General features: G+C 40.4%; 1 protein-coding gene across 6 annotated transcripts in view; it reads right to left on the reverse strand.

Annotated features, from left to right (window-relative positions):
- Nucleotides 1-994: 994 nt before the first annotated feature.
- The window catches only part of LOC117499778 (neurexin-1a), a 228,207-nt gene continuing 201,613 nt past the window's right edge, over nucleotides 995-27,588 (reverse strand). For 4 of the 6 annotated variants that reach the window (XM_034152400.1, XM_034152401.1, XM_034152404.1 and 1 more), the window contains 2 exons: nucleotides 14,386-14,473; nucleotides 995-2,993 (listed from right to left, as the gene is read on the reverse strand). In XM_034152400.1, coding sequence (XP_034008291.1) covers nucleotides 2,689-2,993; nucleotides 14,386-14,473 — 393 coding nt within the window. In that variant the 3' untranslated portion in view covers nucleotides 995-2,688. The remainder of the gene's footprint in view (nucleotides 2,994-14,385; nucleotides 14,474-27,588) is intronic. The other 2 variants (XM_034152405.1, XM_034152403.1) reach the window with 1 other exon arrangement.

The raw sequence follows: 27,588 nt of genomic DNA on the forward strand, positions 1-27,588 counted from the left end.
ATCACATTACGAAGCTGCTTGAGCAGTTGATGAAAAGCTGCAGAATTCGTGTAGCCTCGCTTGAGAAAACCATCTGTTAGCTGCAAGCGTTCAAATCCGGCTCATATTCTGTCAAACCTTTGCACTTTTATTCCTGTTTACCTCCACTATCTGGAAATCAAAGACTTAATATAAGAAGTAAAGTAAGAAGTTAAGCTTCCAACTGAACTATAGATCTTTATAAGATTTACCGTGTGTGTCGAGAGCTGCTCTGTTAAGGGTTGTATCTGATCCTTGGGAAGGGTATCACTAGGCTTTTTGGGTAAAATGTACACTGTGAGGTTGAGAGTTTGTGACTTCGATTTACAGTAATTGCTTAGTGCTCAAAGTTAATTTACTCAGACGCGTGTAGAGATGCCTCATGTGATAAAGTGCACTCTCTTTTGATAGAGATTAAAACCAACATGGTGTCTGAATAGGTGTATTCAAGGGTTTTTAGGATTGAAAGCACCACAGAGCTTCACATTGCCCTAAAACTATTTGGAATGTATTTCATACAATTATAACAAATACACTTTACTAATTACATTTGAGGAAATATGATATTTGTCTATAGCCTTTTCATAAATTAACTCTGTACAGTGACTGGATTTAATGGCTGACCATGACACGAAGAGCCAATACTGCCAACAAAATAAAATATTAAGCCTTCAAAAAACCCTATAATTACTGGCTGCTAGTTTACTCTCTCTTATATGTTCACTCATTATTAGTATGCTGATTTATACCATAGTTGTTTATGTATTTGATTTTATGACGTGTGCACTTGCCTCTTCACTTTTACAAATAATATTAGCCTTTGACAATAATTACAGAGTTGCATTATGGGTAAGGTTGTCCTCGTGTTTCGGTGTAAAAAGGGGAGTTCTTTTTTATTGATGTGTTTGCTAGACGAAAAAGAAAAAAAACATGACACCTGCTCCTCTGATATAAGTGGTTAATAGACTGGTGTAAGTTCACTTCGGTAGCATTTTATTCATTTGATTTTCCAAAACTAGTTTTTTATAATTCTTTTTTTTTTCCACGTGGAGTACAAGAAGATTTACACTTGAACATAAAACATCCAAGAAGAAAAAAAAGGAGCAAACAAAGAGAATTTATAATCATCATTTATAGTTCATGGTCACTTTTCCTCAAACTCATTCCAAGTACAGGTCTCTCCGGAAAGCAGAATCGACTGACAGAATGACAGAACAAACACAGAACAGTTGAAATGGAGACTTCTTTTTGAGCTATTCTCCTCTGGTTTTGCATCAGCCCCAAGCACACATTAGACAATCTTATAATACCACTTGGAAACACACACAGGAAGTTAATTTATTTGAATCATTGTCATCATCCATCATCTCCACTCAAATGCTTGCTCTTGTAAGTCAGGATTGAGGAGGAAGGCAGTGATTCTACCGGTTTTCCTTAAAGAGAGCCACACAAGTTGTCATGCCACGCCTCTCCGCATATCCACGCCTTGTGCAGTTTTTGGGAACGGTTAGGCTACTACTGGTCTGGGATCATCTATCTCAGGTTGGCATTTGTATAAAAACTATATAGGAACACATGTAAAAACAGGGCAGAATCAAATCATTTTCAAACGGAAAATAAATGCAGATGTCTTAATAAAATGTTCTATGTCTAGCAACACTTAATAACACTTATGTCTTCTTTTTGTGCTTTTTTTCTTCTTTTATTCCAAAATGGTTGAGGAGCAGTTATAGTTTGCATCATCTATACAACAGGCTATAAAACACCACTTTGTCACAGTCCAGAAAGCACATATAGATGTGGTTGTACTGTATATAAACATATGTACTGTAATAAGATAATTTTGCGTGCATGGCTCCCAAATCATCACTTTAGAGACATCCCCCTGATTCTGGGGACACTCTCTCCTTTGAGTTCACACGGTGTGAAAACGAAGGCCTCCAGATTTCTCACTGGCACAATGAAAATATTCTTCTTTTCAAACATAGTCTTTCAGGAGAAACTGTCCTCCATTCTCAGCTTCGCACTGCGGCAGCTACGTCATCCAGGTATTAGTCTTAGCCGGCCTTCACTGCCTCTTCAGTGAGTGCTTTGGCTGATTCCCCGCACGTCATTTGTGGATGTTTTGTGTCTCTGACGTCACTGTTACCTGTTTTTTTTTGTTTTTTTTTCTCTTCATCCACAGTAAATGTTTGGCGTATTTATGTATGTAGTATAAGCTTTGTGTCATTTTTTCTAGAAAAAAGTCTCCATAACACAAACACAGGCAATGTAAATGAAAACATTGAGTTTGTGGCGATGAATCTGCCTTTGCAAAGTGCATCAGCTCCTCTGTTTACCAGAAACAAGGGAGTTGGATCACCGTCCTGGCCAAGAAACACAGATGGGTTAATGTTGTTTTGTTGTCGTGTTAGATATGTATTCAGTTCAGTTTCAACTGGTCGCCAGAGACATTTTTCCATCAGTCTCTTTCTGGACAGTAAATCTTTTCTCTCTCGTGTGTCTAAAGAATGTTTTTTTTTTTCATACTTTTTCAGAGCATTGTCTTATAGGAAAAAAAAAGACTAAATAATGTTCATCTTTGTTATTATACTGTACACATGTTGATGTCCTGATTTGTCTTTTCTTTAAATGTTTAAGTTGGCTCGTCAGAGACCAAAGCTTTGACAATCACACGTAGTACTCCTTGTCCTTATTCTTCTTACTCTTGTTTGAGGTTTTTGCGGTGTTCACTGGTTTCTCTTTGACCACGGTGCCGTTGGACTGCGCCGAGTTGCTGATGTAGTTGCGACTCTCGTCCACGTGGTACGAACCTTCGTCTCTGTTCCGGTATTTGTACATGGCGTAGAGCAGGATGAGGATGCATAGCGCTGCTGCTGCTACGATGCCCACCACCATGCCCGTCGTGCTGCTGGACTCCCGGAAGACCTCCTGCGTGCCGGGGTAGCCCTTCAGTCCAGGGCCGGTGGGATTGGCTGCAAAATAGACAGAGGTATGATTACCACAAATGTACTGAGACCACTAGCTTTTTACATTTGTTCATCGTTACAACTACTGGATTTATGCGAGTGAGCGTGTGCATTTGTTCTCTGTGTGTGTGGATCAATATCCCAGTTTATTGTTGAATGAGAGTGCAGACATCATGCCTCAAGGTTGCTGAAGATACAAGTAGATGTTAGCTCATAGGATTAGCTTCCCTGCCTAATAGAAGAGCATGCAGTGACACAGTGAAACAAACAAAGTAGCAACAGATTTAGCAAGCTCAAATCTGAGAAAATTAACACAAATTAAAAGACACGCAAACAACTCAAAGTTCCCTTTTTCATAAAACACTTATTTTACATCCTTTGACAATCAGAAAAACTACTTTAGGCTTTCAATTAAAAGGCCACCCACTCATTCCTTGCAGCACACTGAATAAGTGTCTTTCCAATAAATGTGGGAGCTGGAAATGTTTGTAGACTTTGCCTGAAGTATACGCCATATTATCTGGCTAATCTACTGCTCATCAGTGTTTTGATATTTGTCATTAAACTTAAATGAAAGGTGAGTTACAGAAGGATAAAGAGATTTGCGTAACTCAGAAGAATCTGACAATAAACGTATATGTTAATATCTACAGGATCATAGTTAAGCTCTCAGATCATTACATGTTTTACAGCACAGTGGTGAATGAACAGAGTACATTTCCAACATGTACTACTGTATATCAAAGCAGCACGACTGTTTTATTGTGCAACTAAATCTCCCAGATAGAAACAACTCTTTAATTGACTCAGCAGATTCTGCCAAAGGCTGTACCCACTTCTGTTCTGAAATGGTGCCATTCGACGGGGCATATTCTGCAAACACGCCAGCCCCCTGGTATCACTCTGTCCCCCCGGCACGTCTCTCTGTGTGTTTCTGCACCAGTCATCATGTCTGCTTAAGCCCCCTTTGTTGCGTTTTGTGAAATTTAAACACTCAACGCTCAATTTGGATATGAAAGCACTCTGGTTTCCGTGGAAAATAAAACTCTTTGAGGGATTACAGCTGGGTTCAGTTATGTTGACATAAAGATGTTACAGTAAGCATTTACACTGGACAAACTAACAATAACAACTGACACGTAAAGAGCTGTAGGGCTGCATTGTTTGCCCTCTGATGACTGGATAGTTTGAAGGTATTCAGAGAGCTTTACAGTGTTGCACTCTGCCGCTGCAGAGTGATGAAACACTCTTGTGGAGAGGATATAGCGAAACAGTGAGAATCCTGCACTCTGAAGCCATATGGACCATTTTGTTCTGTGTATGACCTTTACTATTGTTTAACATGCTGTGAGAATTTATTTATCACATTTATTTTGATCTCACAGGTATTTCTAAGCTATGTTATTAAATACAATCTGAATGGTAAGCATATTATTTTGAAGGTTAAATGCATGAAAAAAAGTAGAAAGTGTTATTATTATTTAACAAAAGTTTTACCATCTTGAATATTTCCAATACAATATGATAGGAGCATTATAATGCTATATTCTGTCAGGATATTGAAATATGGTATGTTTTTCTCTTGTTCCTATTAGTTCACAGTGTGTTCATGGAGGAACAGTGCAGGGCTTTTTCTACAATATAAAGCTCTTCTGAAGAGTTGGACAGAAGCATACAGAAGAGCACATTTAATAAACACTCATTATAAATTGAAACAATATGGGTATAAGATCTCATGATCAAAACGTATGATCATATACATGAATGGTTATAAGAATATTCATCTGGATTTTTGTGAATATTTATTTGAAACAAAAGACACAACTAATTAGATTTTTTATCTAACATGACAGGTGTCAACATTTGCCTTATAATCGCTTTTGATGTTTACCACAATGGATTTGACATGCGCCGCCCCTCGTGTCCCATTTGGCTGTTCAACTTTTCTCTACCTCGCTATACTCCTTTTTTCAAGAGCATTTTGGTTTTAAAAAATAATTGCATTCTTCAGCTTTGATAGTGAACCAGCTTTAAAAATACATTTAAAAAAGAAAGTACAACGACAATGCCTCTTCATTATTTCCACCCTTTGATCTTGGCCAGTCAAAGTGATCTTTTCACAAGAATAACTTTGCTCCTAAGCTAGAAGAAGTGTCCACAGTGGAGAGTAACTCTCTATCCATCGTATACATTAAAAGGGAAAGACATGGAACAACTATTTTCTTTGCTGCTATTGAAGTTTATCATAATCACCTTGTCTCATCTTATCAAATCCTTATTCGATGACAGCCTCACTTCTCTGGGCGTGAACCAAAAGGGATTTGGTTTCCTCATTGTATAAACAGGTTGTTTCTTGCTGATCCGTGAAGGACAGGAAGAATGAATAAGATGACACAGCACAATCCATGCTACAGACTACTTTTGTAGCAATTTCTCAATGTCAAATAAGCCCAATAAAAACCTAAGATAGTTCTTTGGGGTTCCTCAGTGTGAGTGTGTCCGTCCTTTAAAAAACTGTAAATACAACAAGCGAATGCAATTCTATTCTAAAAGACCCTGCCAGTGATTTGCACATTCTGCAATTCAAGTTTTAAAATGTTGGATCTATTTCGAGGGATTTTTCACTTTTACTGAATTCTTTGCAACAGGGTAATGTAAGAAAACGTTTGGAACCCCTTTACATTAGTATCATAATGACCAAAAATACGTATTTGAATGCACCACTTCTATTTCCCCCTTATTGTTGTTACTAATTCTATTATCCAGTATTTACACAATAATCAACGTTATAATGAGAGAATGCTGCACGTTTGCCATCCTCTCCACCAGTGAATAGGGAAGAGATTGCCCATTAGTCTGCGCACTTCCTATTCTGAAAACTGTCCAAGTTATAACACAGTGCTCTAATGTCTCTGATCGCTCTCCTGACTCTTCCTCTCCCTTGAGTCTCATTCAGTGTTGATGGCTTCAGAGATAAACTACTATTTTGATTGCATTCATTTCTCTTTTTGAGGGACAGCTTGAAGCTCATCGTTTGTGAATGGTGTGCATTAGCTAATGATCCACACAAATGACACTTTTGTCTATCTTAGGTAGATCTTGATCATGATATACCTGGCGGCCATGAATAAGTGTCAACTGTAAAGAGCAAAAGTTGTATTAGCTGTCGGCCCTGAGAAGAGATGCTGCCGTTCATTGACATGTTTTCCACCATGGTTAGACTGATCAACGGCACAAGTATGCTTCCAATGCCAGCAGACATTCAAGGGCAAGCGGAGAGCACCACTGGTGGATTGAGTGTGACTGAGCGTTGCAACAGATTAGCTCTGCTTGTGACAAGCTCACTTATCCTTGCAGACAGGTGTGAAGAATGCTCTCGCCTGGTAGGCAAAAGTCTCTGGTTGACATGGCTTTTTCCCAACAAGCCATTGTGTGAGCATTATGGTGAGTTATTTTCATATTTTAAATTTCTCCTTTGTTCAGGGTCAAAAAGTTGAAAGTGTAGATAACATAGCATGTTGATGGAAGAGAGAGCTCTCGATGTGGCACTTGTGGGTTGTATATGAGACCATGGCTGGCTCCTACAGCAAGGTGACAGAGTTGGAGGAGTTCAGGCAGCTTCGGCCTGCTATATCAGGAGTGAGTCATGCGACAGCAGTACCATGGTGCACTGTGTTTCCTCCTGTGATCTAACACCTCTAGCTCTGGGCTTTGTTATTTCCTCTTGCATGGATCTGTTGATTGGCTCCCCACAGGCTGTATTCACGCAGACATTTGGAGACCCTACATCAACAGTCCTCAGTTTTTCTTTCACTACTGGAAAAGTGAAACAAGAGAGTTAAATAAGTAGCCTATTTGATTATGTCAGTCAGTTATGCATTTGACACAGAAATACTTGCGCCAAAGTTCTGATACTTACTGCAAAATGTAGTTTCATAACTAAGCAAAGATATGAAGTGACCACTACTTAAAGGATTAACACCGCATTTAGCACAGTGCTGAAAGAGCCATGTTTGGTCCAAAGAGATTAACATTCATTACAGCTCATTAGCTTTCATTTAGTCTCAGTAGTGTCTATCATAATAGCCACCTGATGGCACATGGGGATCTTCTCTATTCCCTTAGATTAACTGATACACCTGCTGATGCGGCTCATTTGTCACCCATGAGTCTGGCAGTGCACCCTGCCCCGCTTGGACTCGAGATGGGTTCAGGTAAAGTAATGTGGCCTTCGAGAAAACCTCATAAGACCTCAGTCAAATTGCATCTGCCTGTCTGTTCATTAGCACTCCATCACCTCAGAATGAAGGCACATAAACTGAGAAAGAAATAGCGCCTGAAACAAGTGTTTAAAATGATAGCTGCTCTTATACGCTCTACTCGAGCGTACCCAAGGGTAAAATTAGACATGGGGAAAATGACCTTTAAGTGGCACCTAGCTTCATGGCAGCATAGCGGGGGTGCAGTTGTGAAGCGATACAGGTAAGCTCAGGGGGGTTCACTTTTGAAGGTTTGCAGTTGTGTAAAATCTGCCAGAATAACTTTCTCCTCTCCTTCTCACCTCAGTGAGACCTAAATTACAGTATCACATGCCGGCCATCATAAAGTCCTTGCTGTTTTATTCACAAGGACAACAGTTAATGTTCCAGTCATCAAGTCACAAATCATTGGCTTTTATCAAGCCTTGCTGAGATTTATCTCAAAGCGATGAGCAAGACAAAAATGTAAATAAAGAGGCATTTATTTACCGATCTATGACCCTGATCTGTAAATGTTTGTGAAGAATTTACAAAAGCCTGGCCAGGAATGCCATCTGCCGCACTGAACAGTGCAGCGACATGCACACTGAAATTGGCTTGGCTTCAATGTTCTGGTAAGGCAGGGTTGATTTGGTAGCATACTTTCTTCTAATTCTACCTGGATTCTTCAGTATGGACACACTAGCTCACCTTTTGGAGATATTAGCGCTGGTGCAATGCAACTTGTCATTTAAAAGCCTGTGAAATGCCTGATGTGATTTCCCTTCTCTTTGCCTGACTTATTCTGCCTGGTGCTTTCAAGGAGAGGAATGGGATCAGAGATTCCACACTGTCAGGCGGGATTTAAATAAATGGCCCTCTTCAAAGTCTATTTTTCTTCATTTGTCTCCAGCAACAGGGTTCATTTGTTTGGTAATTTGTAACATGGTGAGCAGGTTGACGGGGGCCACGGATGAAGGAAAACCTGAAGAGTGGAGCCGGTTGGGGTTACTTCAGGTGTGAGTCAGGCTTGTTGAGGGGTAATGGAGCAACCAGGACTACTTAGGATATATTGAATAGAGTAGACAGACCACGTTTGAACTTGTATTAACTGGAAGTAGTTGTGATGGGTCTGAATGGTTTTGTTAAGTACTCATGGAGGACGCCTTTTCGTGAATAGATGACAACGATGCGTTTAGTATCAGTCAATTAAGAAAATACAGTCATTTTTGGTAAGACGGTAGTGAAAGAAGATTTTGTGTGAAGTTGGTACTCTGCTACCCGCAACAGTGTATACACATGTGCATCTTGTAGAGCTGAAGAAGGTATGGCTGTGTGATCCCTTTAGAGCGACGCCAGGCTTAGTTGCCATGCTGACTGACACGTTGCTGTTATTCACCCAGATTACTGTTATACCATCTTCTTACTTCACATATCCAAACATAATCACAAGCTGTCAGAGCCGTCATATAGTCGGGGATCAGTCCGCAGACAGGTCACTGTATCAGCCGCAGCAGAGCCAAAACACTTATTAAATCCCTCTTCCTTCTTTAATTATCTGAGTGTCCTCGAGAAGTGATGCGAGTCATCCTGTACTTGTGACATGCTGGCAGCGGGCCGGATGACAGCGTGCACGTGTGAGCCTGAAGTGGCTCTGCTCACGCTGATGGTGGAGGATGATGAACAGAGCGCTGAGCGAGCATGTAGTGAGGTCCAAGTGCGAATTATTAAAAGGTGTCTGAATTATCTCGGTAAAAGGTATGGTACAGTTCAAGCCTTTGCCCAGGGGGACTCCACTTAAAGAGGGGAGATGAAAGAAGCCAGCTAAGCTTACTCGGCTTGAACATCACATGTCTGGAGTTTGCCTCTTGATTAGATTCTCTCAGAGTCGGGTTACTCTTAGGCTCTTCATTTATGATATGTACAGTGGGCCGATAGCTACAGAGGGGCTTTCCATTGCAAATCATCTGAAAGTCTTCTGGAGAAGATAATCAGATCTAAACTACAGACTCACAGTGTGTTATTCAAACATTCTGACACAAACTGTTCTGTTCTGTGTGACCATGACTTTACTAAAGACCACTTTGAATGCTCATAGCAAAACACTGCCCAACAGCATATGAGAAGTATTTTCTCGCTTTGAAAGCCACAATAAGGGCTCTGAGGTCTTTCACATTGTTGCTAGATGGAAAAAGTCAATTATGAGAAATACAACATTTAAAAGCATCATTATAAGCTGGTCAGCTGTGAGTCATCGGGTTGTATATCCCACACCAAGGTTACTATACCATTAACATAAGTGACCTTTGGCTGGGCTTCCTTTCTTTGCAAAGCAAAAGCAAAGTCTTTCATGCCCTACTTAGACATACAAACAGACACATAGTGTTAGCATCAATGTCAGCACATCTGAAAGATGGTGCGGTCGAAAAATAAAAATAATTGAAAATATAAATATGGGGGGGATCAGAAAAGAGAAAAACTGACAGTAAGTGTGACATCCTGTTTTCTCTCAGAACACTTCATTTAAAATAGAATGTAGAAAGAAGACTCGGACGACATAATCCTCCCTGAAAGAGTGCAGGAAAACAAAAAAGGCAGAATTCCATAAGATTGGCAACGCATGCAATAATGACAGCAATGCGTTTGTTATTAGAGTTTGTTAAAGCATGTGTGTAGCTTGAAGGTCATCAGTGCTGTTTGAAGGGCATGAGCTAAGATCAGGTTGAAATGGCACCCAGTCCTTAGCGGGCTCTTTTCATTCGTAAAACCAATCTCTGCTACAGCGTATGTCGGCATACAAGAAGCATGCTACTGTGTTGAGCATAGAAAGGACTGAACCCACACAGAGTTCCAGCTGGGTATGATTGAATAACCTATTAAATATGGGCAGTGACCTCTTAAGCCAGCACAGAGCTGTTAATGTTTAATTCATCTCACAGCTACTTTTAAAACAATGATTTACTCTAATTTTTCCTCATTCCTGGCCGGGTGCATTTCAGCCATTGGGTTAAAGGGAGTATTCATTTGCCGTTTGATTTATTGGTTTACTCAATGTATTGTTTCCCCACCCATACATTACATCTAATAAAACAAATGTAAAACACATTAGTAGCTGCTACGTATTTTTCTCCACAGAATGCTTGAGGAGAGGAAAAGATGAGAGAGCATAGAGCGAGGAGGAAACTAGAGATGATTAACCTTAACCTGCCTATGGGCACTCAGCGGTGAAGGGCTACTGGAGCTGAGAATAAAAGCACTGAGAGATTATTTGTGAAAGGTAGAAGGGTCCATACACCAAAGCTCTCACTGAGGCTGCTGGTGTGCATCATGTATTTGACAAAAAGCTCATTTCTATCATACAAATCACATTTCACACGACTGCATGTTTCATAATGAATGACGGTGGAGTAGTGCAAAAGGTGTAAACATGCTTAAGATAAACAGCTGGCTGATGCAGTATATATCATGATAGGATATCACTCTTATTATTTGCACTCTGCCGTGAGAAGAAAGACGAAATAGTGGGTCGGGAAACAATGTGTACTCTGAAATCAAAAGCAAGAGAAACTTTCAGATGCTTTCCTTCATCATTATTTCCGTATGATGCATACTGGTGTTTGTTCTAAAGTGACAGTTATATAAGGATTATTTTGGTAAGGTAGGTATAATGCTATGTATTACACCAGTACACTATGGACGCTCAGAATACAACATGTTGTTACAATAACTATCATATCCTTGACGCCATACTGCACATTTTCTACAGTATAAGAATCTAGACATATATCAGATCTGGGAGCTGAAGTTAGATTATTATTATTAAATTATTATTATTAAAATGGAGGACTAGCAGTAAGAACACTCAAGAGCAACACCAACTGGTGAGGAACAAAGGCAGTTGCGGGGTGTAACCTTGGATAATGGGTCACAGTGCAGCAGTTGCCCTCCATCAACGTCCTGCCACTGAAATGAAGCAGGCAGGTAAGAGACATCCGTTCCCTGTGACCCCATGCCGCTCGCCAAACAACCTGTTCCATTAACTTTCCCCATGAAAACCGAGGTTGGTACTTGAAAATCAGCGCCAAACGCCATCTCCAGCGACTGTTCATCAGGCTACTTTCACACAACTGAGCGATTTTCTCTGGATGATTGGCCAACACTTCATCCTGGCCTTTAGATGAACAATCATTTTTTTTTTGTGTAGAAAATGCGGGACTACTTTAAGCTAAATGTCAGGATTTATATAGTATTTTCATAACACCAGATCTGCCCTTAAAAGGCACCGGTACATATAGTTCATTATGCAGCATATTTGCATATCTCTTTGTCTGTCAAAGAAGGTGAGGTGGAAGCAATTTTTCATGGAGCATTTCTTTTTGCTTCCCAATTTTCACAATAGACATCACAAAGATAGATGCTTGTAATCATAGTGGCAGTGATGTTCAGCTGTCACAGCCCTGCTGCTTAGCACATGCACAGTCCCCGATCCAGCCCCATTACAGATCAGATGTGTTGCAGCATCGGGTGTCTGTGTATTCCTCAGTGGTTTCCTGAACCAGGGGGGAGATTCAATTTGCTGCAGTATGATCTAATCTGAGTCTTGCTGGGTGATAAGCTTTGCTGGTACCACTGGCTTTCTATGGTTTTCCGGAGGTAAAAGAAATACAGCATGGCAATAAGCAAGTTTACCCGATTGATGTCAGCTGTTGGACTCCAGATGACTCACAGCATGACCTTGGGCTAAGAAAGCTCACATAATAGTCTGCTTCAGAGCTCACCTCTTGGGATCACTTATGCACCCACAATATCCTACTGATGTGCTGTTAAACCCAAACAGATTGAGAGAAAGATATATGAAGAGTGGGTGCATCTCACTGTCTTTTGAGTTGTCAGACAAAACACACTGTCGAGGTTCTGTTTGAAAAATGATATATTATTAGTGTCATTAAAAGGAGTTGGTTGAACAGTAATATGATAGAGTGGTCCCTTATCAGTGACAGTGGATCCACTTCTTTATGCACGGCAACCCCGTCTGAGATGTGGCGAGTGCTTGGCAGAGCGTGTGAATCCTTTTGAATGTAGATATTAATCAGGTTACGGTGTTAGACAGCTGCCATCCTGGGAGCCCACAGCTCTGGTGTCAAATCCCCTTCGGTGATCACAGAAGGAGAGGGATACTCTGCTCGGGGAGTGTGCGTCCCTGAGCATCGCACAGTTCGCGACTGATGTTTTGGCAGATGCCCTTGTCAAAAAATATCATAATGCAAGCTGTTGGTGTGAATCAGTACGCAGACCAATCTCCTGTGTATGGTGTTTGACAGAGGTAGCAGATGTACATTGGAAGTACCTATTGTGATGCTGCCCAATGGGAATATCACTCTGACGTGCAGTATGAGAGTTAGTGGAATACATAGGGATAGAGTAACTGTAGAGTCGAGTTCTCTTGCTAGTGGAAGGCCAGAGGAACAGGAAGAGACACAGACTAGAAAGTTGATAGTCTTTGCTGTGGGGCAGACATTAATTTAGTGCAGGTTTTATGACCACATACTGATCGATAGCACGTCTAGATGGAGTGGGGGGCCTTGGGTCTTGACTTAATTGTTCTCTGTGCGTCTCATCACTTCAGAATGCATTTGAACATCCTTCTATTCAAAGGCGAGAGCAAGGGTTAGACTTAATTGCCTTCCTTGTGTGGCAAGGTAAGAGGTTTGGCGGCATTGCAGAGAACAAACAGTATAACAACAGCAATTTGTCAGAATAAAACTGAAAACAACAAAGAAGTGCTTTGTTTGGTTTCAATATATTGGGGCTCTTGAACATAGTAAGAACTAAAGATCAAATTCATTCTGTTTGCTTCATGAAGACAAACACCTCATATGTGATATATGTGCTGCAATCTTAAACTTCAAGGGAAGTCCCCTGCAGTTAACGTGAACTATTGTACAACAGAAACAACAAGAGATGGAACTTGATTAACAACAGAGGAGACCATTTACACACTTTTGTAAAAAATCAGCCTTCACCCACTCCTCTCTCGGTTAACTCTCCGTGATATTGTGTGTCGGAGTCACGTGGGTCTAATAATTACAAGTGTGTGTTGTTCTGAGAACTCTTCAGTATGCACTTAAGCAATGCCATGAGGTTAAGACAGCAAAATAAGTGCACAATATAAAAATGTGGTAATAACAACTGCTTTGACACATGCAAAACACCTTAAGCCGTGTTGACTTTAAGTTATGCATGCAATTCTCAAAGACAGAGCTGCTCTGAAAAGCTACTTGTGTTGAGTAAAATGACAATGAGTGGTCGGTAGCCAAATAATCCATTAAAACCCAGAATAGGAAGCTAATATCATGAAAACCATCAGTAGCTATTAACTGAAAGCAATTCATATAATTACAGAAATAGCTCAAAGTTTTGGGAAATGTGTTTATTCTGTTTTATTTGTCCGTGAAGTAACCATGATTCTAGAACCAGCTGCCACAATTAGCTTAGATTAGCAAACACATTAGAACAGGGGGGAGCAGCCAGCCTGGCCTATTCCATGTTCACGAAATTATGTAAATAATTATTAAGTTAGGACGTGTTTAATTAGTGAGCACAGGTAAGCTGGTTATTTGATTTCTAGTCCTTATGTGAAGCTCAGCTAACAGACTGCTGGCTGTAGCTTCATATGTAGTCAACATATGTCAACAGATAAGAGTATTTCCAAAAAGGTTGAAATATTGCTTTAAGCGATATGTAGTTAAATGTTAAGCTATCCGACCTTTCAGGTATAGATTGTGTATTGTAGCTTGAGGCAATCCAGATAAAAAAACAAACACTAAAAAACATTGCCTTTTATACGTTTTACTGCATTTATATTTTACATTCCTGGCTATACCCTGACATATGAGAACTGGTAAAACCATACTCTGTGGCAGGATAGAAGTTTCCAACCCAGAGCTAATGGATAGCCTCCAGCTTGTTGTATCGTGCAGACGTCGGTTGCAAAAGTAAGAACAACTCTGCCTCTGAGAAGTGTTCAAGCTCTGCCTGAAACTCCAATCTGCTCACTTGAACACTGTGTGTAAATACTTCTTTTGTGCGGGTGGACTATGACACACAGAGACACAGTGACACGCCCAGAGAGAAGTAGAATATAAAAAAAGATGACTAACCTAACCCACCTGAGCTCGGCTCACAGGGATCAATGTCCTCATCATCGCTTGGACACTCGGCGGATGCCACCAGCAAGTCGTCGGTTGTCTGAAAAGAGAGGCAGTAGAGTGGTGAGGGCATGAAATACATTGCTGCATCAATGGGGTCTGGGGGGGTTAGGTTAAGGAGAGAGGGGCAGATGAGATGTGAATCCAGACAGCTACAGTGTTTGGCTGCTGAATTTATCGGTCAAAACGCTCACACTCTGCCTGGTGCTGGAGCAGCTGTTACATGCAACTCTATATCCTGAAAGAAATTAGATCTGATTATTGAGGAGCGGAGGGGGCTAAAGTGCACAGCACAATTGTACATCTTGCATGCTCAACTTGTGCTGCAGTGTGCGGCTTAGCAAAGTCCTTTAAATGATTGTTAAGAGCCATCACATCACACCTCTGACATTTAGAGGACAAGCAGCCATGAAGAGATTTGAGAAAAACAAAGTACAGAGCAGAAGAAGTTGAATTTAATATTTGTTTTAATCTTTCAAGGTAGTTCACTATCTTTTTGTATAAAATGATAGAAAAGTAAATACAAATTGTTGAATGTACACAGGTGCTTAATTATTCTGCTACCATGTCTACTCTAACAACACATTTTCAATGCACTCCCAAACACGATACATTTTCCCCTGTTGGAAAATAGTAAAGGGCAAACAAAAGACCAGAAAAAAGTACACTGTAAAACATTATACTGCAATGTTCTTTTATAGTCTTGCTTCAGGCCATTTGATCAGCTCTGCGTTAAAGGTCATTTCATTTAAGCATCGCAGCTTCTTCAGAGCCGGGTTAGATTTTGGGTTATGGAGCGCTGCTAAGCAGAATAACCTGCTGCTATATATATTTAGCCTTGCACCTCTACTTATCCTGTTTGTAAAATACTTTTGAAATCCTTTGACACATGCTTGAGCATATTTATTGTGCTATGTATATGACAGCCACAACATTTAAAAATAAAAAGGGGAGAGAAATGCATTAGAGCCAAATAAATGATGATGGACTTGGGGTTTTATTCGATTTGCGCCATTATTTCACTGATGTTTGACTGGGCATCAAAACAAATCGGCAAGTTGGATTAGTATTGACTCATCTTAAGGAAATTAGAGGTGATGTCATTTTGCTTAACATCCATTTGGCTGCATATAATGCAATTTTATTGTGACGGTAACATCATTTCGACATTCTGAACACGGACCAACATCTTTACATAATAGACCTGGAAATGATAGATCAAAGCCATTAAGGGAGATGTGGCGGAGGGCTGTTTTTGGTGCATCTGTGCTGAGGCCCGGGGAAGCCGTCCAAATGTATATTTAATTTGCTGTGCATGAGGCTGATATACAGTGTCGGCCATCCAGATGGCAAAACCGCCGGATCCTGGAGTGCCACATCCATCACTTCAGCCTTGTGATTTGTTTTTCCTGGCGGGAGATCTTGACACTCTGCACTCACTGGCAGAGGTACGGGAATCAAGTAATCAATACTCTCTCTCTCTCTCTTCCACCCACCTTACCTCTCTCATTCTCTCTCCCTCTATCTCATACCCTTCTCTCTCTCTCCTTTGTACTCTGTCCTTCAGATTTATTTGCAAGCAGAGAAGAGGAAGCAGTGTGATGTGGGTGTGTGAGATGTAGGTTAACTCCCTATAGAATAACCTGAGTGGAGCTATATGCCCGTTCATATTTTTATGTTTCGGTCTCCTCATTCAGGTCACAAGTGTGAGGCCTTCCACTCCATCACCACAGCTAAATGGAATTATTAATATGTAATTAATTCTTTACAGGATACTCTTTGATTTTATAATAAAATGTACAGACATTAAATAAAGTCTTTGGCAAAATTAAATTGAAATATAAAGCTATGATTCTTCTAGAGAAAATAGTTTATAGAAGGTCTGACCTTTAGAAATCTACATTATATGGACATACTGTAATAACTGTATGAAACTGAATAAATGTGTCACTGGACCATGATTGAGATTTTCAAATAAGTGACAGGGAACTATGATATATAGTTTCATAACAACGTAATAAAATAATGTAATTTCGCCCTCCAAGGACAAAAGGCTGTCGTTGGCAATTGTGCCTGAAAGCCACCTCCAGGTCCAATCCTTCTTTGATCTTATCAAAATATCAACCGTATGCTATTCTTTTAAATGCATCTTGTGTGTGTAGTGGATATAAGCCTCTGAATCAACGCTAAAACGAATTCACATGTTACTGTGCGTCAGTCTGCCAGCAAGGATTAGCGTGTAGGTCAACATTTTGATGTGGTCATGACCTGGTTGAAATCCAATAACATTACCAATTCATGGTGTCCTCCTCCAACGCTTGGCTTCTTTCTCACCCGTGACAATTCAATGTGGGCAATGTGTGGGGCTTACTATGTAATTTAGCCACTGTGATGAAAACTGACAGGTAGCTTGGATGGGATTCCTAAAAAAGAAATATGAGGGGAATTTACAGTGATTCAATATGTATGTAGGTCTCCTGGCTACAAAATGTTGTCAGACAGAAGGGTGTCGCCCTGTCTATTGTCAGGTAATTATCATATGGATGTTTAGGGCTTGTAATTAACATGCTGCGCTTCCCCTTCTGTCTGCCCCCCCCCACCCAATTTAGGACTGTAATGTGGATTGCCTTCCTTCCTGTGTCTCATCTGTATAAATGACATTGCTTTTCTGTGTAACGGGGTCAGATCCTGGTACTATCTACTAGTGCAGGACCTCTGTCCTTTCCAGCTGGAAATATGATTGATTCTGTTAAATGCTACAACTCTTTATTAAATAACACGACTTTGGTTTAAGCTTGTATATTTGTTATTTTCTTACCAGAAGGTGATTAAGTGTGGAATTTCCACCACAAGAAATAACGCAGGATTTGGCGATTTTTAGCAACATTTATAAAAAGAGCATCCCTGATATAAATGGAACCTTTGTTTCTGAAGTCTTTCTAGAAATACAGTATGTTTTTAGGAGGGTTCATTGGCTCAGAGTCAAGTTTACTGATGCGTACTATAGCACCATGCCCACAGGAATGAACTCCAATAGATAAGCGAATAAACAAGATGTACCTGTAGTTCATTTTATGGAGGTACTTCTAAAATGCTAAAAGCAAAGGCTCGGGGCTTGCTAAGCATCATTAATCTAGCGGTAAAGTGCCGAAGCCATGGTGAACCAAAAGCACAGCTCATTTATCTGCGAGAGAGAACACTCCTATGAGATGTACTGAGAAAACCTGCAGAGACAGTTGGGAGAATAAACCACACAATAATGGAGGAAAAAGATACTGTAGAGAGAAACCTGCTTTTAGTGTTCATACAAAATGTATGAAAATGTTCACAGTTTCCAAGTAAATTGTCATTTCAAATACTTTATCCGTCAGGGAAGGATTTTATATGCAAGAAAGAAAAATAAATCCTAGTAGACCTAGTCCAAGCGAAGTAAAGCTACGACTGACCTTGGCTCGTACACTGATTGAACCATCAAAGGGGATGTGGACCAGGCACTTCCATCCTGACTCAGCCCAAGGCGCTCTGGTGCTTTCTTCAGCACTGTCATAGTGGATTTCGATCTCTGACGATTGATAATGGTCCTCCTTAATGAGATGTCCAGGCCGAGCCGTGGTCTGCATGTGTGCCTCGCTTAGTCAGCGGTGTCATTGTGCTGGACACCATGCTATCTACAAGCCTAGAAACAGGCATAAGTAACCCACTAATGCTAGACTAGACAGCGTCCAATGCCACTCTCTAATAACTACAGCATGGAGTAGGTGGCTTTACTATAATGCACTACATCTGTACCTTTCTCCCCTGAAAGCATGTTTCCCCTGGCAGGGAGAGGAGAGGAGGGGGGGGTGGGGGGTACTGCTCTTTGGAGAGGAGGCTATGTGCTGCTCACCTGCACGAGAGCAAGAAGAGACACCTCTGTGATGACCTGTCGGCATGTCTCTGCGGAGAGCAGAGGGTTTTCACATTGTTTTCTCTCTGGTCTAATTTGATGAATGCTCTCTGGCACACACCATGTCTCTTTGGAGACGAGCTGAAAGTCAGGAGGACACTGAAGGCATCTGAAGGGTTTATCCGAAGCATGCCTCTGCTGTCCTGGTAATGTATTCCACTGAGGATGCTCAATATTTTCTTTTGCCTCTCTGCTTTTCTGTTTTTGTACCCTTTGTAAGCCCTGTTTGGGCCAATGTAAGCTCTTGCTTTGCAAAGATTTCTCTCTTGTTATTTCACTGATTGGTGAAAATAATAAAATAGAAAAAACATTTTCACTCAATGTCGGTAATCTGTTGCTCATTAAGATCCGGTGTAAATGCCAGCAGTTTTTCAGACTGCCAAAAATGCTGTGCTTCCATCAGCCAGGACATTTTTGGCTGATTGAAAATTAAAAGACTCACATTACCTCCACACATAAAGCCCTTCCAGTTTGCTTCACCAAGTGAAACCCTGCAGTCTGACTATGTCGGATCCTTCGTGTTCCTGACCCAAATGCTCATACTGCAATTAATCTATTAAATGTAAGCGTCCTACTGAATAGCTTTTCCCACAGGCTGTCACTATTTTCAGACAGGACCATACAAGGAAGAAAATCACAGATCGAGTTGGACTGCGCAACAAGCAATCTCCAACTGAGAATATTTCAAACGTCTTTGATTATGTAAAATGTTATCCATCATGTTGTCTTTAATAACATGTTATCCTTATCCCACCTGATATGCCGACGGAAAAAGTTAAAAAATCTTAATGTGTGTGAAATTGTGATTTCAATATGTTTAGAAGTCATAAAACAAAAACATAACGTATAATGTATTTTACTTGCAGATAGACAGTGTTTGCTGAAATATCATGCCAGGTGCATTAAGATATTCAATAGAAGGTATTAAGGTATTACTCTACCATTAATGGGCTCAGAAAAACACATTTGGTCGAATAGAACAAGTTACATCCTTTTTAAGTTATTTATTTATTTATTTTTACCAGAAGGGTAGTTCAATGTCAGAAAAATCACTAAGTTCTACAAGGTTTTTTATACTGTTCTTGGTGTTGTCCTCATGTTTCTTTTCCCCCCATTATATCCTGATAATCCCGGATAAATCATATCAAGGTTACAGTCAGGACTCCATTTTAGGCCAATGCTCTAGCTGAAATATCTTGTCTATAATTGGCACCGGTTCTTGAAGCCAAAGCTCCGAATGACCCTAAAAGCAGAGGAATCAGTATTCTATATGTTCCTGGTCGAACCTCATGCTGGCGCGGATTTACAGCGATAGTGGCCAGCTAGTGTCCAGATCTGACCGGAGATGTAGTGTGCACAGACTAATTGGGAGGAGTTTGTTGTCCTAAGCTTCACTCTTGCAGAAACACATCATTAGTGTGCCAGTGAGGGTGAGAGGGAGGCGATTGGACGGCAGATAGGAACGGCTCATGGTTAGACACGGGATGAATTTACCCATGGCAGCTATCACATTGCAGCAGCAGCTCTTATCAGAACGCCTGATGACATCCAAGTATCTAACTTAGCACCCTGGAACTAGGTCGATGTTGATGAATAATTGAGTCCCAGATGCTCAATAGATTCCAACTGAATAATGAAGGCGTGTGGGCCTATACGACTGTGAGTTCAGCTCAGTGTGTTGCCTGGCCTTCGCCCACACTCTTCCTACTGCTGGTCTGCCAAGCTGTCAACATCATGGACTCACGCAGACACAGACTTCAGCAGGGCTGGAACACAATGGAATGACATTATCGCTACCGGAGCTCAGCTGTGTAAAATGATGATATATATAACATGTTCAAAAGTTACAATTTCAAAGACATCATGATTCTCAGAGCATTTTCACAATTAAAGAAAGGCTCTGATGTGAGGCTTCATGGTGGCACGACAGATTGCAACTGCGACTCAGAAGAGTGAGTGCTGAACAATAGGAAACAAGCTGGGTACAAATTGAGATATTCTCTGCTGTGTCCTCGCTGAAGAGGATTTACATCAGATGATGCAATTCTCAGCAAATGGATCAACAAAGCTGCAAAACAGCATCTAGCAAAACCAGGTGCTTTATTATTTTTGGAAATGAATTGTAGAAATGTTACTGTCAAGTATTGTCAATTTTGTTTTACTGAACAAAGCGTGTTACTCTTAGTTCTAGCATTATAGCAAAGTCTTGATAAAAAATATATATTATTTTTCACTTCTGTTCTGTATCAAAAACATGATTCTCATAGTTTGACCTGGGTGAAAGTCAATACGTTGTGCCCTAAATACTGAATGGTGAAAACAAAGTAAAAAACTGATAGCATGTGAAAATTATAGGCATGGTTTAAAAAAGCATTTATCAAAAACTATCTAGAAAATGCTTGTTAATATAAGCTTATTTTAAAGCATTAAAACCATCCTGCCATGTCATGATTTTATGATTAATTAAATTGTTCTTTCAACCACAATCTGTCTTTTTATGACTCTACCCACTTAAATCTAAGACACATCAAAAGCTTAAGGGTCACATATCTGTCTTTATTGTTCAAAGCTGTCAGTAGTTCCCTGAGGGATACGAGCAGGCCACTGAGTGCATTCTGTAGGTAGCGTTGTTCTTCAGAGCACCTGAAAAATCATGCTAAAAGATGCTGGCATTTCTAAAAGGCAATTACCTCAGAGTAATTGGTATCTTCTTTCTGTTTTGACTGCTTGCATATGCCATAGTGTAAAACCAGCCACGGTGGACAGCTGTTTTTCACTTGCTAAGTTATGAGACACCATCCCTTTTGGGAGAAAAGCTTTGCTTTATTTAAAACGTAGCAGCTGTTGCTGCAACTGGACCTCAGGCAGAGTATCAGAGTGTCATTAAAAAAAGAATGGTCGGAGGCTCTCCATCTCCTCCCCTGGTACTGTCTTGCCATACATGTTCCTCGAGGATAAGTCACTGCACCCCAGACAGTCTAACAAGGTGCTGCAGGGCAGCAATGCTTCACACAACTGGTACACCCACAGCGCACTGTGTGCTAGGATATAAGCATAGTTCCAAATGGAAAAACACATGCCGTAGCCGACTGGTAATGACATTTAATGTATACTCTGCGTCAACAGTATGGTGGACTCAATCCATTTCTAATGTGTATGTATATCCATAAAAAAGGCTACTGTATAACTAAGGTTTTTGAAGGTTGTTGCTAATGTAACCATGTCTTGATTAACTTCTCTTTGTAAATGTAAAGACAGACGAATGAATACTTAAAAAAAAAACATGGCCTGGGAATAAGTGAGCAGAGGCAAGTCGATTGCCTGTTTGCCACAGCTGTGTGAAATGAAAGGCTGCATTTGAGAGAGTGTTGCAAAGGAACAAGTAGGCTGATATAGGAGTGCAGAGGTGTACTGTACAAGAAAATATGGATATGAAATAAATACAGCTGCTTTAAAATGTACACATGCCTGTGCCCTCATTAAACACGGCCCCTCTCTGGGACCTGAGAACACTGCTGTGTGAGGACTCCTTTTAATGTGGCTGCTTCAAGGCACTGCTAAGCTGCTTTGTAGATGTTTCTAGAGTCCCCCTCAGGACCCTGTTCAACTTATTTTCCAAGTAGAGTCATCCGCGTGGCCTTAATGAAAATTCAACACTTAGCACAGTGCGTGATAGGGCTCAGGCACCAAGGTAACCGGGAAACTTGTCTGGCTGCGTGGGAGGAAAGGGTCCATTTCCCAGTCAGAGCCTGCGTCACACTATCACCATGTCAGTCACTGACTCAGAGAGAACCATGTGTGACGGGTGCCGAGTACCCCCCCGACTGAACTCCAGACTCGAGACATTCTGTGCGACAAATAATAACAGTTGATATTTGGATTTCTAATTAAGCAGGGTGCTTATTATTTATAATTTAGGACATATTAATAATGTGAGCACAATATGGACGAGTGGCTGCAGTCACCTCACGGTGCAGAAGGAGAGCGCCGAGCAGCTGCCATGTAGGGTACAGCTTGGAGCAGATTACACAGGAGAAGGCTGGATGGCTTCTGTTAGCTACATGCTCTAAATGATAAAATCTTAATATGAAATTCATAACACTATCTGCCTCCATCTACCTCCTACGCTCCCCCCTCTTGTTCTCTCATTTCTCCTATCTCTTGCTTATGCATAAACACTGCTCCGAAGTATATTACATGGTCGACTTTGTCCCTCCCCCTTATCCTTGCTTTCACACTTCTCAGATAAATGAAATCTGTCTGCATTGAAGCATTTTCCCCTCTGGATGCCCTGATATTTTCGTTATCTGAAATCGAATCTCGAGCTCTGTGCGTGTCTGTAGCTCGCCTTGGTAGTAATCTGGCCTGAGAGCAGAGAACTGCCCTGGAGGAATATCATACACTAAGGATAAGCTGGGCAGTGAGGGAGGAATGTCAATTACCAGAGAATGGCTTGTAATCATGCCGCTTTCTATCTAAATGCTAACATACAAACACTTGTCATTTTGGGGGGAAATTGTTCGGTTCAGTCCAAAGCGACTAGGCAATTCTTCATTTTCTTGTTCCCTTTCTTCAACAACTAAAAATAGATGGCAAACCTAGAGTAAGCATGTGTCTGTGTGTGTTTTGAGAAAAAGCTAGCAAGAGAGGAAACAATATGCAGCTCGGCCACAAATCACTGTCTTCCTGACTTTACCTGCGTCTTGACATGCAGTCCCAGTCCCTCATCAGGTGACAGCAACAAATGTGTCATTCTAATATAGATGCCATCACTGCTGGGATGAATCTGCGAGGGCATAATTCCCATGTGTAACATTTGCAAAAACATGACAAGAGGAAAGAGGGAGAGATGCTTTGCCCTACAACAACAGACCAGGTCGTCTGTACCTCCCACAGAGTGTCATCATAATCAGATTCCTGTCCCGCAGGTCTGGATGTGTCATTCACAAACGGTCAATTGCTCAAAACTAATGAGCAATGCAGTGGACATGAAAAAAAGACATAACATTCAGGGTGGAAAATAAATCCTAATAATGGAAAGCCTAAGTCGGCAGCATTTATTTAGTCTCACAAGAAAAATAGATTTTCTTTCATTAATCCATTCCTGTGGCAGTGTTGTAATGCCAGAGTGCTCCAATTTTGACTGGACCTTTATATATGATTCATTGATACTGATTTTGTTTAAAAATATGTATTATTTTAACTTGTCATTCAGCTGTGGGCCGGCAAAAAGATGCTATCATATTTATTGTATCTTATTCATCTATAAAAGGGAATACATCTATATCTTTGGGTTAAAAAGCTTATTTGTTTTCCTGCAAATAACTAGAGGAAAACATTTAAACAATGTTCTTTGTCCATATGCTAAATGTAAAGCTTTAGCCAGCAGTCAATTACTTAGCACACATGCTGCAAACAGGAGGGACAGCTAGCCTGGATCTGTTAGAAGGTAACAAAATCCACCTACCAGCAATTGTAAAGCTCACTAATTAACACGTTTCATCTTGGGGGTGTAATCTTTATAAAAACACAGTGGCTTCTAGGAGTCTCCGTTGGTTGTCTGGCAACCCCAGAATCACTTGTAAAACCACATGTCCTTTATACACACAGGGTGTTAAACTGATTAAAGAAACAAGTCATTATGTTAATCAATGAACTTGAGATGTGCTGGTAGGCAGTTTTTAATACCTTTTAAACATGTTTGCTAAGCTAAGCTAACTGGCTGAAGCTTCATATTCACGGTACAGACATGAGAACTGAACATCTTACCCATGGCAAAAACATGTAGGAAATATTTCCCAAATTATCAAACTATTTTAATACATTGAGATTCAAACTGTAAGCACTTTTATTCTTTCATTAGGTTATACTTCTTTACCGAAGCCATTTCTCTATGGTTTGTCTTCCTCTTGTCCAATGGCCTAACGGACTTCATTTGCTGGCATGCGGATAACTTTATTTCCTTTCTGTACCTCCTGGAATTTGTTTACCTTAATTTAATCTGTGGTAATGACGTTACTCTGTATTATACTGCCTTCCATCCCTAAACATGCCTTTATAGTACGAGAAGTGATTAGATGTTATCCTACATTAGATGGAGATGGCTGAACCGAATCAGCCATCTTAAATGTTTACAGTATGATGTTCATCTAAGGCTCTTAGTGTCTGTTAACTCAATCACCTACAGTAGTTAATGTTTTCTCCACAATTGTCAGAATAAATTATGAAGATAAAACAAGAACATGTCTGTTTTGATGAGAACTCAAATATAATATGCTGATGGCACTGCCTGTATCATAAATACAGGCACTGTTACAGACACAAGCCAGTTTATGACTTACAGTTTCTACCAGCCTTTGAGAAAATTGTTTTAAAATAATGCAGACATCTCAGGCTTCATGATTGTGATGTATATACCAGTTGAATGTAGAAGTGTGCAGGTGGGAGCAATAACATATGACAAATTGTGTCTTATGCTCAACAGTTGGCCCAGGACTATTTTGTGTTTTAACAAATCACAACAGCAAATGTCCTAAGGGACAACAATATGGTCTATAAAACATTCTGTAAAGCTGTCAGTGTCAGTATCTCCTCCTTGCACAATACAACACTTGAAACAGAGACAACATTCACACTGTGTAGGTTTCATTCTTTGTCATCCAAACAGACTTAGCGGGACAATCTGTAGTCCTCTGTAATGCTGCCAGCAGTGTGAAACCTGCAAGGAAGCTTCTTTGTTGACTGTTTTAATAATGACAGCACAGATGATTTACTTGGCTCTAACAATGTTACAGACAAGCAAACAGGAAGTTAAGCACCAAAGGAAGACAAGGCATCCTGAGGCCTCAGCTGGCTTCAGAACATGTCTCTGCTGTCAACTATCAAAAGAAATGTAAACATTCATCAAGTCATGTGAACACACAAACACACATTGGCATGTATGTGTTCACCCCTGCCAAGGTGGACTGGATCAGCGAGGCACATGGACTCTGTATGTGTACAACACAATGTTGAAGGGCAGCTTCCATAATGGCCCCCGGTGAGGCCGAGATGATGGATATGGTCTGTCGCTGGGAGTGAGCGCCGCGGGCCTGGGGCCACTGTGGGTCTACGGCGTTAGACCCTCTGCCATCTGTCAGCACTGGGTGGGCACAGACCCATGACCGGGGCCTGGGGCAGCACACACCAGGACCACCTTCACAAACCTGACTTTAGGGGCACGATGGGGAGGTCAGCAGAACACACAAGTGCTGAACAGGAGAACCGTCCATCTGCATCTCACAACCTGTTTCTGCTCTCATCTAATGATTGTTACACAGGCCTTTTCTTCAAATGATATATGACAATTAATATAATAACACCAGAAACAAATTCAATAATGCACCTGTTGGTGAACCATGCCATCTGATAGCCATTGCTCTTTGTTTCCTCTCCAGCTTACAGTATCGTGATGGTCAATGGCATACATCTGCATTGCAGGGAAATCTTATCCCGAGGATGTTTTCTTTCTGTGAATAATTGAAGGCACCACAACCTCACAGGGCACCGGCTCTCAGGCTAAACACTGCATTATCTCTCTAAGTCTAAGAGACAGTTTACTATCCTGAATAAATACGACTCCTCTAACATCACTGCATCCCTCTCTCTGTGAAAGGGGAACATTGCGTGTTTCCTTGTCAACTCTTTGTTAGATGTGCATCTGATAGTTTTTGAATTGATGAGCACACACAGGTAACAATTAGTATAAAATCTGCGTCTAAATTATTAAGGAAAGCATTTGCACTTTGTTTGTTATGTGACAAGAAATGTGTTTTATACAAATACAAATAGGAGAGTAGAGATAATAATATAAAATACTGCAAAGTGGGGGACGAAGAATCTTCAAGGAAATGGTGAGAGAACTAACTTTGATTTATGGTCAGTAAAGTGCCTCCTCGATTCTAAGGCTAATTTATTTAGTAGAATAATAGTAGCATACTAAAATCAAAACATTTTAGCAATGAAGAAAACACAAGAAAGAATATGTATCTTTTCCAACTTGTTCCAAAACACTAAATTAAGAAATAAAAATAAAAAGAGTAAAAAAGGTGAGGAATAGTTTGATATTAGGACGTGTTCATTAATTTAACCTTTCACAACCATGATTTCACTTTTTTCACAACGACTTATTTTGAATAGGAGGTAGTTCCTTGTAGGTCAATCTGTTGGGGATCGGCTGGGCACACTCCACATTTCATTGAACCATGTACTGAGTTCAGCGGTGGCCAAATGGTATACCATTTTCCCTCGATAGCAAGGTATCTCTTCTCTCTGTCTCAACGACATCTAATAAAACCAAAAAGCAATAAAAGCTATCTTAAAAAAACAACCAGCGATCATGAAATTCAGCAGCGAGAGCGGTGTGTACATGCCTGACACAAGCACAAACACAGATGGGTAAATCTTCTATTGCCGTGAAATGAACAAACAAAGTAAATCTATGCTTTTTATTCTGCAATAAAATAAGCAGAAACGATAATCTTAAATGCCAGCCATTCCGAACACAGTTCTGGCTTTCTAGTTAGACGCTTGTGCTTTTCTCGTCTCTTAGCTAATGATAAGAGCTTTTAAACTAATTGAATATATGCCTGTCAATCAAAAACAACTTACTGTACTCTTTAAAGCATTCTGTGTGCTTAACATCCTGGTAAAATGTAAATAAAACATAACTGACACACATCTTCATTTCAGAGAAGACAGACTATACTATACAACTATAGCAAAGGTAAGTTAGACAACTGGGTGATTGGGTTATAACGTATAGTCATTGTCACAGGGTCTGAATATTTTTTTCGGGCAAGTTCCATGAACCGTAATTTGGGCATTTCTCAGCGTGTGAAACTAACACTAATCAACACGTAGTCAGGGGGTGAGGAGTTGTTCTCTAATGTAAAGTACATTTACTGTAAGATAGCCTGGGTATTTTCTACATCTTGTGAGCAATTGTTACCAACATTTCTTTTATATTGTTACATATAAGTATATGTCATATATTACTTTAAATATAATATTGCTCCCATGGTGCAATGTCCAAATGTAATAATGGATCTCATGCATCTAAAACCTAATAAAGGCTGTAATCCATAAACGCATATCCAAGCAGCAATTTGTGTAGCGCAATTAAAGAAACTGCACTGCATGTGTGCTGTTACCTGAGGAGTGCTTAATAC

The sequence above is a fragment of the Trematomus bernacchii genome, unplaced genomic scaffold (assembly GCF_902827165.1).
Source record: "Trematomus bernacchii unplaced genomic scaffold, fTreBer1.1, whole genome shotgun sequence".
NCBI classification, from domain to species: domain Eukaryota; kingdom Metazoa; phylum Chordata; class Actinopteri; order Perciformes; family Nototheniidae; genus Trematomus; species Trematomus bernacchii.